Source organism: Poromitra crassiceps (assembly GCF_964638095.1).
Source record: "Poromitra crassiceps genome assembly, chromosome: 9".
In the NCBI taxonomy this organism is placed as follows: domain Eukaryota; kingdom Metazoa; phylum Chordata; class Actinopteri; order Beryciformes; family Melamphaidae; genus Poromitra; species Poromitra crassiceps.
In genome coordinates, this window is record NC_139630.1 from 24328056 (window position 1) to 24340273 (window position 12218).

The window sequence follows — 12218 nt, forward strand, 5'->3', positions numbered from 1 at the left end:
AACTATAGCAATCACCAGCTACTACACAGTGCATGAACCTAGGAGGATTCAGCATTACAGCATTTAGATAAACACTGACGACATAAGCAAGTATATAACCTTAGCTGGGTTGACCATTAAACAATACAGATGCAAATCAAATCACTACTTACTTTCTTCATAGACACACACATACTGTAGGGATAAGGGATATTGGTGCTGAACACAAGGGTAGGCTGGTACTCTCAAGCATAGCATGGTCAACTAAACTGAGAAGAGGGTGGCTACATACACAGGGTAGCTGTGTCCAGAGTCATATATATAGAAGAGTCGCGACATCTCTATTCACTCCAATGGACCAGTTTTTTACTCTCAAGAGTTCCAGGAAGTAAGGTCCTGGATTAAGCAGCACTGTCGAGTTGCAGCAAAATGGACAGTTTGTGATGTACTTTGAAAGCTTTTTTTTTAAAATCAAATTGTACATTATCAGCTTTAATTTAGCATTCAAAATATGCATTTTGGTCCTCCGCTGACGCCACTCTCTCTCTAAATTGCTCTGGCTGGGTCTAATCAGTTTTGATTACTGATTACCTGCAGGTGTAAGTTAACTGAGGGGAGGTGTGTGATAGGCCCTTTTCACAGCGGCGATTTTGTGTCGAAAAGGCAATGTAAACACAGGTGCAAGCAAACATTAATGAGGGTTTCCAACTTCTAATAATGGAAGTGGGAAATGTTTGCTTGCACCTGTGTTTACCCTGCCTTTGCGACACAAAATGGCCACTGTGAAAAAGGCCTATTGAGGGGATGAGGCAATGTGGGGCAAAGTTCAGTGGGAAGTGTGGAGGATCATGGGAAATTGAGTTCCGTTAGGAGTAACAGTCCAGGAAGTAACTCTTTTGTACAGAAACAGAGAAAGGGAAACCAACAAAAACATGTGCAGGTAGAGACAGGAAACCCTATGTGGGCTTATTCTGGGTCTCTACCTCAGAGTGAATGAATGAATGAATGAATGAATGAATTAATTAATTAATTAATTAATTTGTGATGAATATTTATCTTATTATTGTCCAGAAAGATTGCTCTAGTGCTCTGGGAAATATTGATATCATGGGTCACAAAATCCACTCTCAGTCTTAATTCAAATAGGGATTAACAAAGATTTGATCAATTAGGTTTACTTCTATAACACATTAGCTATATTGTTACAGAAAAAGCTGTTTGGATTCCTGTGTTACATCATAGCTTCCAAGTAGTGTTAAGTAAGTGTTGCACAATCATTAGGCATATATAAAGCATACAAAATATACTCAAAGTAAACCAGTACTTTATACTCAACATGAGTTTCTCTAGAATTGTCTCCACTTCAAATATTTACATGGATTATTGTATCACAATGTGTAATGCAAAACGTATGATACGTACAGTAACTCATAATGCTGAAGTGATTTTGTTCATTTGAGTTTGCCATTTCTCCTCATATAGTTGCGTGGTCGTGCTGCTGAACCCCAAGAAGAACAGACAACACCACCTCATCAACGCCTCGAGGTGAGTCATCAATGCATACACAAGCATTTAACTAGGAGAACATTTCCAGAGCTAGAAAAATAAACCATAGCCTGAACATTGATCTCTCTGTCTCCATTTCTCTCACATTTCTCCACAGGAAGACCATCACAACTCTCTCCTTCTCCCCTGACGGCAAGTACCTGGTCACAGGAGAGGTGAGTTCTTCACCACATCAGTCTCTCCTTCAATCTCCCTCGCTGTCTGTCTGCCTCCGGCGTTATCTTGGTTGCACATGAATACCTCTCCTGGGAGTTTTTATGTCCACTGCCTTTGTCAGATCCTCAGATCACATCAGAAGGATTACTGTAGTGATACACAAACACCACAATAGACTGTATTTACACCATTTCAGCTCTGCGCCTGTAGTTTCAGACATTTGCTCAAAAATATATTTATTGACTGTTTCATTGAGAAAATCCCAGCAGATTGTAGGCCTATTTTTGTAGGCCTATAATACAAGGAAAAAAGAAAAAGAAAGTGTTTGCAGTGATGCTGTAGTTATGACCCTCAATACAACCCGCTGGCTTAATCCTCCCCCAGCCAATCAAAGCCGATTTAAGACTGCTCTGTGTAAGTGGATGAGCGCGCCGCGGTTACCATGACAGCAGGGAGCAAAGTTCTAGACACCAAATACCACAACGATAGGCTGTTCTGCTGCCATTCACAAGGGAGTAGATGCCAACCATTGAACACTTACACACCCTTGAATTTATGAAAACCAGTGGAGAGGATGACAAGAATGGTCCTTTTAGCGTAAACTACTGTATGTCATGTTTTACAAGTGTGTAGGTCACTCTGCCAAGCCAAGTGTTCAACGATGGCTTTACCGGTAATCAACCCACTTTGTATCATATATAATCATGGTAATGTACTGTAAGCACATGGGCAGTGTTTTACCTTCTCTCTCTGTTTACCCCATGGAGAAAAATGCTCCTGCTGCTGCCTCCAGAAACTCCGCCCCTCCCAGCTGCAAGTCATTAAGGCTCGTTAAGGCTCTCCATGCGATTCTCCGTGGATGTGCGCATACTTAAAAAATAAAAATAAACAATAAAGCGAGATATTTATTTTTCTCTCTGTCGCTCGATTCAACCCTTTGGAATCGCTCTGTCGCTGTGTCTAAATCGCTCGTCAAGAATTGACGGACATCTGGGGGCTATAACGTTACGCAATGTCATTGTGTTTGTCCACTACGAGCCACCGCAGTTGTTCAGCGTGTTCCTGACGCGAGCTCTATACCGGTAGTACAGACTTCACTTCATGTCAGCTGTCAGCTGGTCAGCCTGTCAATGAGGTTTGTTGCCACACAATAAACCAGCGGTTTGTTCCAAGCCAGTGTGTGATCCTTGACTCGCTCTCACACGGCAGCCAATCAGCGTTGAACAGCGAGCGACTGATGCCAGCGAAATTTCGCTCGAGTTGGGATATTTCATCTCCGGCGACGAGCGAATTTTCGCCCTATCGCTCTGTCTCTGTCGCTCGGACGCCCAGCGATTTTTCTCCCGGGCGAATATACGTTCAATCGCTCGTTTGCATTGACTTTGTATGTAAACTCGATGCCAGCGAAAAACTTTAATAGGTCGGTGTGAACGCACCTTAACAGCCGCCCTCGGAGCAGATTCTGCCTCTCCAGCACAACTTCCGCAGCTGCGTTGTGACGTGTTACGTGTGACGTAAAACGCGTCAGAACGGAGCGCTTTGCCAGAGGAGGAAATGGGAGATCTCCATGAGGAAAACAGAGAGAGAAGGCGATACAAAGTGGGTTGATAACCGGTAAAGCCATCTGTTAAGACGATAGCCAATCTGCAAAGATGATTGGGTACTACCATTATATTCATATTATAACAAAAATAATAACAAGACATATACTTTTTTTTATTAATTAATACACAGGACAAGATGTTACTATCCCTTGTGCCAAAATCCGAGGAAAACCACATTTAGAAGCCCAATCCAGAATAAAACAAGCTAACAGGCTAACAAACTAATAAACAAGACACAAATCACCAGTTACCTACCCTAGCCAACAGCAGTATGAAGCATGTCATTGGGGTTTTCAAGTGGGCACCTTCCTTCACCGACGTTTCGTTAAGTTAGGCCCACGACACCTCAAGAAGGCTTAACGGTGTAATCCAGCGTCCTGGAAACACCCCCCTCCATGCTACCACCGCACAACTGCATATTACCTCACTATCTAAGCCTAGCTATCCAAGTTGGTTCGGTATGACATTCCTAACTACACCACCACTGTCAACAATACAATACAATACAATGTAGTCATGACCTATGTCAGCATTTTATTATGAAAAATGTATATAAAAAGCCTACATAGATACAACTCTGTAGAAAGATGTACATTGTACTGTAGTACAAAAAAATACTGCTACTGTATTGAGTGTGAGTGGAGAAGGTACGTAGTTCTTACATAACATTTGTTGATGATCTGGAGAGAATAGTTCTCCTATTTTCAGCAGCTTCACATTTTTGGCCATTGGTACCAGTTGATTTAGTCCCTATTCGATTCCAGCATGTTGTCTAGTTTGACAAAAGTGGGAAGCTAACTAGTAGTTCTGCTTCTCTTAATCCAAAAAGGTCATTAGATTTTCTTCTATATCAGACACAGCTTTTCATTCCTACCTGACATGTTTCGACGGTAATACTTCCGTCTTCATCAGAGGTGTCACTAGATGGTGTGTGACGTGTCTTTAACAGCTGATGTTGTTTACAGAGGTGTGGTCGTCCTGTCAGATTTGACAGGACGACCACGCCCCCCGCTGTCATTTCGCCGTTTGAGAACGCTGCTCCAGGTGGTGGAAAGCATCTAAGTCCCCTCGTCCCGGTTCATCGTCGTTTGCGCCCGCTTCCTGATCTCCACCGCCTCCATAATCCAGCGCTGGTGTTTATTGTCCTGGGTGCGGATGACTTTTTCCTTATCCCAATTCATAATGTGGTTCTCCCTTTTGCAGTGATCTGTGATTGGCGTTTTGAGATGTTCTTGTAGTGGCTGTTCCTTTATAGCCCGTGTCTGTCTTTTTGTTGTCTCCTCACATTCCTTTTGGTGCTCTCTTTTTGCGGGTGATGAATGACCGTCCTGTTTCTCTTATGTAAGATTTATTGCATGATTGACATGGTATTTCATAAATGACGTTGCATTTGTTGTTTGGATCCATTTTGTCTTTCGGGTGCACTAGCAGTTGTCTGAGTTTTATGCGTGGTCGTCCTGTCAAATCTGACAGGACGATCACACCTCTGTAAACAACATCAGCTGTTAAAGACACGTCACACACCATCTAGTGACACCTCTGATGAAGACGGAAGTTTTGCCGTCGAAACATGTCAGGTAGGAACAAAAAGCTGTGTCTGATATAGAAGAAAATCTTAACGATCTGCTTCTCTTGTTAGTAGGGTCATCTGTGGCACTTCCGTGACCGTGGAGAGCGAAGGTCCGTTTCTCAATGGATTTGTCATCTAGGAGGGTTAATAAACAAATTTAGCCGGGGTGTATTTTTAAAAAAGGCGGGGAAAATATTTGAGAGACCAAAATCCAAAATGTCTGCCGTGGAAATTAACTTTTTAATGGTTTGACCTACAATGATGCACAATACATGGTTTCAGAGCTTATTCTGGTCAAGGAATACATATTTGGTGTTTATATAATGATTTGACTTATTTTTGACCTTCAAATACAAGATGGCTGCCAATTTTGAGCTCTAAAAGGCAGTTTTTTCAAAATCGTCATAGAGCCTTCATATTAGGCTTGAATGACAGGTCTTCTCATGATGAGTTGAATAATATACAGTATAAGTACACAGAAGTAATCTCTGAGGTCATTAAAGTCAATGTTTGTGTGTAAACAACAGTTGCTGATTTGCGGTTTCCCATTAAATAGGGTAGGCTACTGAGAATATGGTGTCCAGTTCATCCCATCACATTTTCATAATGAACCAAAAACAATTTTGCACTATAGCCTAACATAAAATAGTATTCTGTATGCAAAGCTAGCAAGGTTAGTTGCTTGAGCTGAATTTAAAGGTCAACTCAAAACAAACAATGAAATTAACTTTGAAATTAAAACTGAATCCTAGGCTATTAAATTTCATCAGCACACAGTAAAGGAAACTTGTCTTTGAACTCAGCTGACTGTCTAGTCCTAATCCCTGTTGTGCAATGTCCCTTTTCAGTGAAGTTTTAGTTTTTGTTAAGAGTATGGACTTTTAATCTTGACCTTGTTGGTAGGCAACGGCCCTTTTTCAGTCAAGCATTTTCAGATTAGCCCAGTCAGTCTGTGAAGCAGTCAGTGTCAGCACTTGCGCGAGCTCGCTTTTTCTCTAACTAATGTTAACATTACACACTTTAAGACACTTTGTTTGAGGATATAAAAGGAGGTACGGTGGTGTAGTGGTAAGCACTATCGCCTCACAGCTCGAAGGTCGTGGGTTCGATTCCCACCTGGGACGATGTGAACGCTGAAGGAATGCGTGCCCGTCTGCATGTCCTCGAGTGCCCACCGCCCGGGTGGGGTCGTCAAAAGGGCCTTTCTGTGTGGAGTTTGCATGTTCTCCCCGTGCCTCCCGGGGGTTTCCTTCATATAGGAACCCCCTTCACCAAAAACATGCAATATCCTGGTTGCTAATGTGGTTCCTCCTCTGGTCGTTAAGGGCGCCTGTTCAGAGGGAGGGGAACTGGTTGGAATAGTGTGAACCTCCCACGTGCTATGTCCTACCGGTGAAGCTTCCCCTGTCAGGTGAAAAGAAGCGGCTGGCTAACTGCCCATGTCTCAGAGGAAGCATGGAGCCAGTTTCGGCTCTCCCCAGATCGGCAGACGGTGGAGTAGCAACCAGGATAAAGAAATTACGTTAGCACTAATGGGGGATAAAAATGGGATAAAAAATCGGGGGGGGAATATATAAAAAAGAAAAAGAAAACTTTGTTTGAGGTTATCAACGTTATTCACTAGTCTAAAGATAGTTCTACCATCAAGAACATATAAAACAAAAGCAAAAACAATTTTTATTTGCAGAAGTCATCATTGATATTTGGTGTTAGCTAACGTTAGGTAACATTATTATTTTTAGCTAAAGTTAATGTTATCTGTCTCCACAATTCTGTCAACTGACATATGCATTTGCTTTTGAAAATAAACAGCGTATAACAGCAATATAATATAACAGTAATATAATAGCGAGTTGCTTTCCCTCCCAATGAAAGACAAAGCACACAATGTCCTATGAATGTGTCCTAAAATGTGACAAGCCTTGCAAGCCCACCGATACAATAAATCAAGGCAAATGGGACAGCTTACAATTAAAAGCCCAAGACTGGTCAGGACTTGATAAATTTGATGATGTTTACACCACCACCTCCTGGGAAGATGGGGCAACCAATCGGTACATGCATTCGTCATGTTATATTTCTATTTAATCTTCAGTTATGCTTAAGCAAGCCAGGCTGTTTATTTTCAAAAGCAAATGCATATGTCAGTTGACAGAAGTGTGGAGACAGATAACATTAACTTTAGCTAAAAATAATAACGTTACCTAACGTTAGCTAACACCAAATATCAATGATGACTTCTGCAAATAAAAATTGTTTTTGCTTTTGTTTTATATGTTCTTGATGGTAGAACTATCTTTAGACTAGTGAATAACGTTGATATCCTCAAACAAAGTCTCTTAAAGTGTGTAATGTTAACATTAGTTAGAGAAAAAGCGAGCTCACGCAAGTGCTGACACTGACTGCTTCACAGACTGACTGAGCTAATCTGAAAATGCTTGACTGAAAAAGGGCCGTTGCCTACCAACAAGGTCAAGATTAAAAGTCCATACTCTTAACAAAAACTAAAACTTCACTGAAAAGGGACATTGCACAACAGGGATTAGGACTAGACAGTCAGCTGAGTTCAAAGACAAGTTTCCTTTACTGTGTGCTGATGAAATTTAGTAGCCTAGGATTCAGTTTTAATTTCAAAGTTAATTTCATTGTTTGTTTTGAGTTGACCTTTAAATTCAGCTCAAGCAACTAACCTTGCTAGCTTTGCATACAGAATATTATTTTATGTTAGGCTATAGTGCAAAATTGTTTTTGGTTCATTATGAAAATGTGATGGGATGAACTGGACACCATATTCTCAGTAGCCTACCCTATTTAATGGGAAACCGCAAATCAGCAACTGTTGTTTACACACAAACATTGACTTTATTGACCTCAGAGATTACTTCTGTGTACTTATACTGTATATTATTCAACTCATCATGAGAAGACCTGTCATTCAAGCCTAATATGAAGGCTCTATGACGATTTTGAAAAAACTGCCTCTAAATTGGCAGCCATCTTGGATTTGAAGGTCAAAAATAGGTCAAATCATTATATAAACACCAAATATGTATTCCTTGACCAGAATAAGCTCTGAAACCATGTATTGTGCATCATTGTAGGTCAAAGCATTAAAAAGTTTCCACGGCAGACATTTTGGATTTTGGTCTCTCAAATATTTTCCCCGCCTTTTTTAAAAATACACCCCGGCTAAATTTGTTTATTAACCCTCCTAGATGACAAATCCATTGAGAAACGGACCTTCGCTCTCCATGGTCACGGAAGTGCCACAGATGACCCTACTATGTTGCCTATTGTGCTCTCTGATCTCTCTGAGAGCATCAGGTCTCTGGTGGGGGATTTCCTAACTTGTGAGATAGATGAAGTTCAGGATATCGTTGAGTGGGTGATCTGATCACCCCCCACCCCCCCCCCCCCCCCCCCCCACACACACACACACACACACACACACACACACACACACACACACACACACACACTCACTCACTCACTCACTCACTCACTCACTCACTCTAAGGCCATGTTCAGACTAGGACGCCAAATCCGATTTGTGAACTTTTGTGACCTATTAATGATTTTACCCAGATTGGTTTTATGCGTCTGGATGCTCCAAGTCTGATTTGTGTCACTTGTCCCAAACCACATATGGAGGTAGTTTCCAATCTGCTTCAAATGGGCTTTTGACTGATGTGTCTTCAGTGCGGACGCGCAGATCCACCAAATCTGATTTGTACGTATACTCTCTTGTACGTATTTGTAGTAATACGTACGTATTTACTGAAGCCCACGTCGTTAGCATAGCAACCAATGCTGATAGGCTGTTTAGGTCTGGACACACAGATCCGACTTGAGAATCAGATTTGGGGCAGTGTGCGGACACACTCCCAAATCAGATTTGGGAAACCAATCAAGATAATGATGATTAATGACTTTAGCAGCAAATCGGATTTGCCTGTAATGTGAACATGGCCTAAGATAATCTGCAACATGATGGATACGATGATAGCATACATGCATTTTTTATTATCTTTCTTTCTTGCATACCTTCACACACACACACACACACGCACGCACGCACGCACACGCACACACACACACACACACACACACACACGAATGCGCCCCCCTTTGTATGCATGATATGGTTCCAATCTTTAGCTGAATGTCATCCCTTCTCAGTGTCCTTTAGGCTCTTCTCTCTCTCTCTCTCACCTATGAACTCTGGCCTTTGAAAGGTCTCTCTATCATATCACACAAAAAAAGAGAGAGATTGCGGTAAATGAGTGCGTCGACCTTTCTGACCCCCGAGGGGGAATAATGAGCAGGTCAAAGGTGACAAACACTGTATATATACGCTGAGCAAGGTCACGGCACCCAGTGGATCATCTCCTTAGAGAGCTGGATTGGGCGACGCGCTCACTGAAGCAACAGCAGTCGTCTGCAGTGACAGGTGACTTTAACTCTGAGTGGTTCTAAATGCAATCCATGCTCTGCAGCAGATGTAAATGGTAAAATGGCCTGCATTTATATAGCGCTTTTATCCAAAGCGCTTTACACTCAGTAAGGTACATTCACCCACTCACACACCGATGGCGGCAGGCTACCACGCAGGGTGCTGGCACACCATCGGGAGCAATTTGGGGTTCAGGAATCGAACCACCGACCTCTTTTATCCAAAGCAATTAGTGGACGACCCGCTCTACAACCTGAGCTACAGCCGTCCGTATGTGTGTGTGTGTGTGTGTGTGTGTGTGTGTGTGTGTGTGTGTCTCTCTCTCTCTCTCTGTCAAGAAAGGTCAAAAAGGAAGAGTTGACTCGTTATCAGGATCACTTTTAATTGCAACATATGTTTACACGTGCTATAGGAACGTGCCTTGGGCCATAATGACATGATACACATTGTGTAGCTTACTAATGATTAGTAAATGTAGGAGATAAATGAACTTAACACATGGGAATTTAAATCCCCAATATGTCATTATTCTTGCCTTAATATAACAGCTTCTGAATCATTTTGATGGTACATAATAAGCTTTGCGCCGACAATCTAAGCCAGGGGTGGGCAATTATTTTTCATGGGGGCAGGGCCGTAACCAGGGTTCCGAAATAGGGGAGCTCCAGCAAGGGGAGGCGGAAAAATGTGAGTTTTTTCCCCCCCCTTTTTTAGCCATATTTAGAATAATATATCATTTTAAATCAACATTAGGATTATACTGTTGTGATGTCATTATTCAGTATATTCTCTTTCATGTCACCACCTGCTCAGCTCTCCTGTCAACATAATTGTAACTAACAAACACAAACTGTATTAGCCAAATTCATATCAAAATGACACCTACAAACACAGGTACACAACCCAAGCCGTACACAACACACAAAGTCATCATCGATAATAAAAAAAAACATACAGAGGGACATTTATTTATTCCTGATAGGAACGATTGAAAAATAAAATAAAATATATTATGTTGTTTTTAACTTTACACCACCTCTTTTTGTTACTTATTGGGTCATGAAACTGAAACCATGCATATAGCCACCTGCATACCTGACTTCGGGAGCTTGGCAATTGGCATCATGCATGATTACAATGAGATGCACCCACTTTAAACCTGAATAAAGTAATAAAACCACTAGTAAACCAGTAGGCGGCGCCTGGCCTGCTGTCCAGTGAGTGGCCTGGCCTGGCCTGGCCTGGCCTGCAAATTTTTTTTTTTTTTTTTTTTTTTGCAGGCTGAAATATTAGGGGAGGTCCGGACCTCCCTGTCCTCATAGCTAGTTACGGCCATGCATGGGGGGCCACATGAGAAACCCAGATTGTTGCCGGGGGCCAAACAAATATTGTCATGCCGTAACCCATGGATGGGTAACTTTGATGATAGAGAGGGCCACAAAAAATGTCCTCGCTACCAGGTTTTGCTGAGGGCCGAACGGCGCCAGCGTGAAAAATTTGGTGCATTTGAAGCCACGTTTAGAGGAATAACTCATTTTAAATTAACAGTTGTGATGTCATTATTCAGTCTTAACCACCAATATTTCATCCTTTTCTCACTCACTCCTATGTCACCACCTGCTCTCAGGGCTTGAAAATAACTTTTTTGACCACCTGCCAATATGGCTGCTAGATTTTAAAGTTACCAGCCAATTAGAATTTCCACTAGCCAAAATGTTTTTCTTGAAATAAATCAGAATATGAGTGGGTTAATTTAAGCATAAGTATCAGTAAGTGGCCCGGGATGATCAAAGCCTGTGTTGAGGGTCACACGAACAAAAATGCAGTCTTCAAGCTAAATAAATCCAAAACCAATGAGTTAATTATTTAAATTTCTAATTCAATGTAGCCTTTTAGTCATAAAGATTATTGAAAGATATTCCATATTCCAGACTGAAATGGCCCCCTCGGACGCCCAGCGATTTTTCTCCCAGGCGAATATACGCTCAATCACTCGTTTGCATTGACTTTGTATGTAAACTCGACGCCAGCGAAAAACTTTAATAGGTCGGTGTGAACGCAGCTTAAGAGGAGGCCTTTATTGTGAAGAACGTATAGGAAGTGAAATGTGTTCTCTCTGAGCGTATTGCTCTGAGTTAACAGGGATTGATTAGTGGCGCTATTCTTGAATAAAATATATTCCCAACATCTTGGGAATATTTGGAGCTATTTTTTTCTCCCAGTGAATCAGTCATCAACACTGCAGAGAGGTTAGCAAAGTAGATAGTACAAGCAGAAATAGTCCAAATAAGGCTGATATCTGAACTTACAAATAGGGACGTAGGTAGCATTCCGTTAGCATTCTGTAATTACCACTTCTGGCAGCAGAGGCCGCTGTTGCTGCTGCTCAACAGATTTCTACATGTTGGGGCTTCAACTCTTCCTATCTCTCATCTTTCATTCATATTTCTCCAATTACACTCTACTGTTTCTCTCAATTGACCCCTAAATGTCCCATTTTAAACCACCCATTCACCATCCACACCCTCCCTCCCCCACTCTCTCTCTCTCTCTCTCTTCCTGTCCCACCAGAGTGGTCACCTCCCAGCGGTGAGGCTGTGGGCCGTGGCAGAACGAAAGCAGGTGGCAGAGCTGCAGCAGCACAAATATGGCATCTCGTGCGTGGCCTTCTCCCCCAACAGCAAGTACATCGTCAGCGTGGGCAACCAGCACGACATGATGGTGAACGTCTGGGCGTGGAAGGTACGTCACGCTCTGAGGGCAGCTGCTCTCCATGCCAAGGCTGATGTTCATGTGCCTGGTGGTGCCATGGGAACACTGGATAGCGCTCGTCATACTGGTCCAAGCCAGCATATGTTCAGCTATTGTCTTTCCATTGCAGACACCTATT

The 12218-nt window shown here is 42.2% G+C and overlaps 1 protein-coding gene across 1 annotated transcript in view; it reads left to right on the forward strand.

The window, feature by feature from the left end:
- The window catches only part of LOC310782221 (mitogen-activated protein kinase-binding protein 1-like), a gene marked incomplete at both ends in the record, with an annotated part of 43818 nt that overhangs the window by 2379 nt on the left and 29221 nt on the right, over positions 1 to 12218 (forward strand). Inside the window, 3 exons of the mRNA XM_083642903.1 lie at positions 1462 to 1524; positions 1643 to 1700; positions 11900 to 12070. Of these exons, the coding sequence (XP_083499029.1) occupies positions 1462 to 1524; positions 1643 to 1700; positions 11900 to 12070 (292 nt within the window). The remainder of the gene's footprint in view (positions 1 to 1461; positions 1525 to 1642; positions 1701 to 11899; positions 12071 to 12218) is intronic.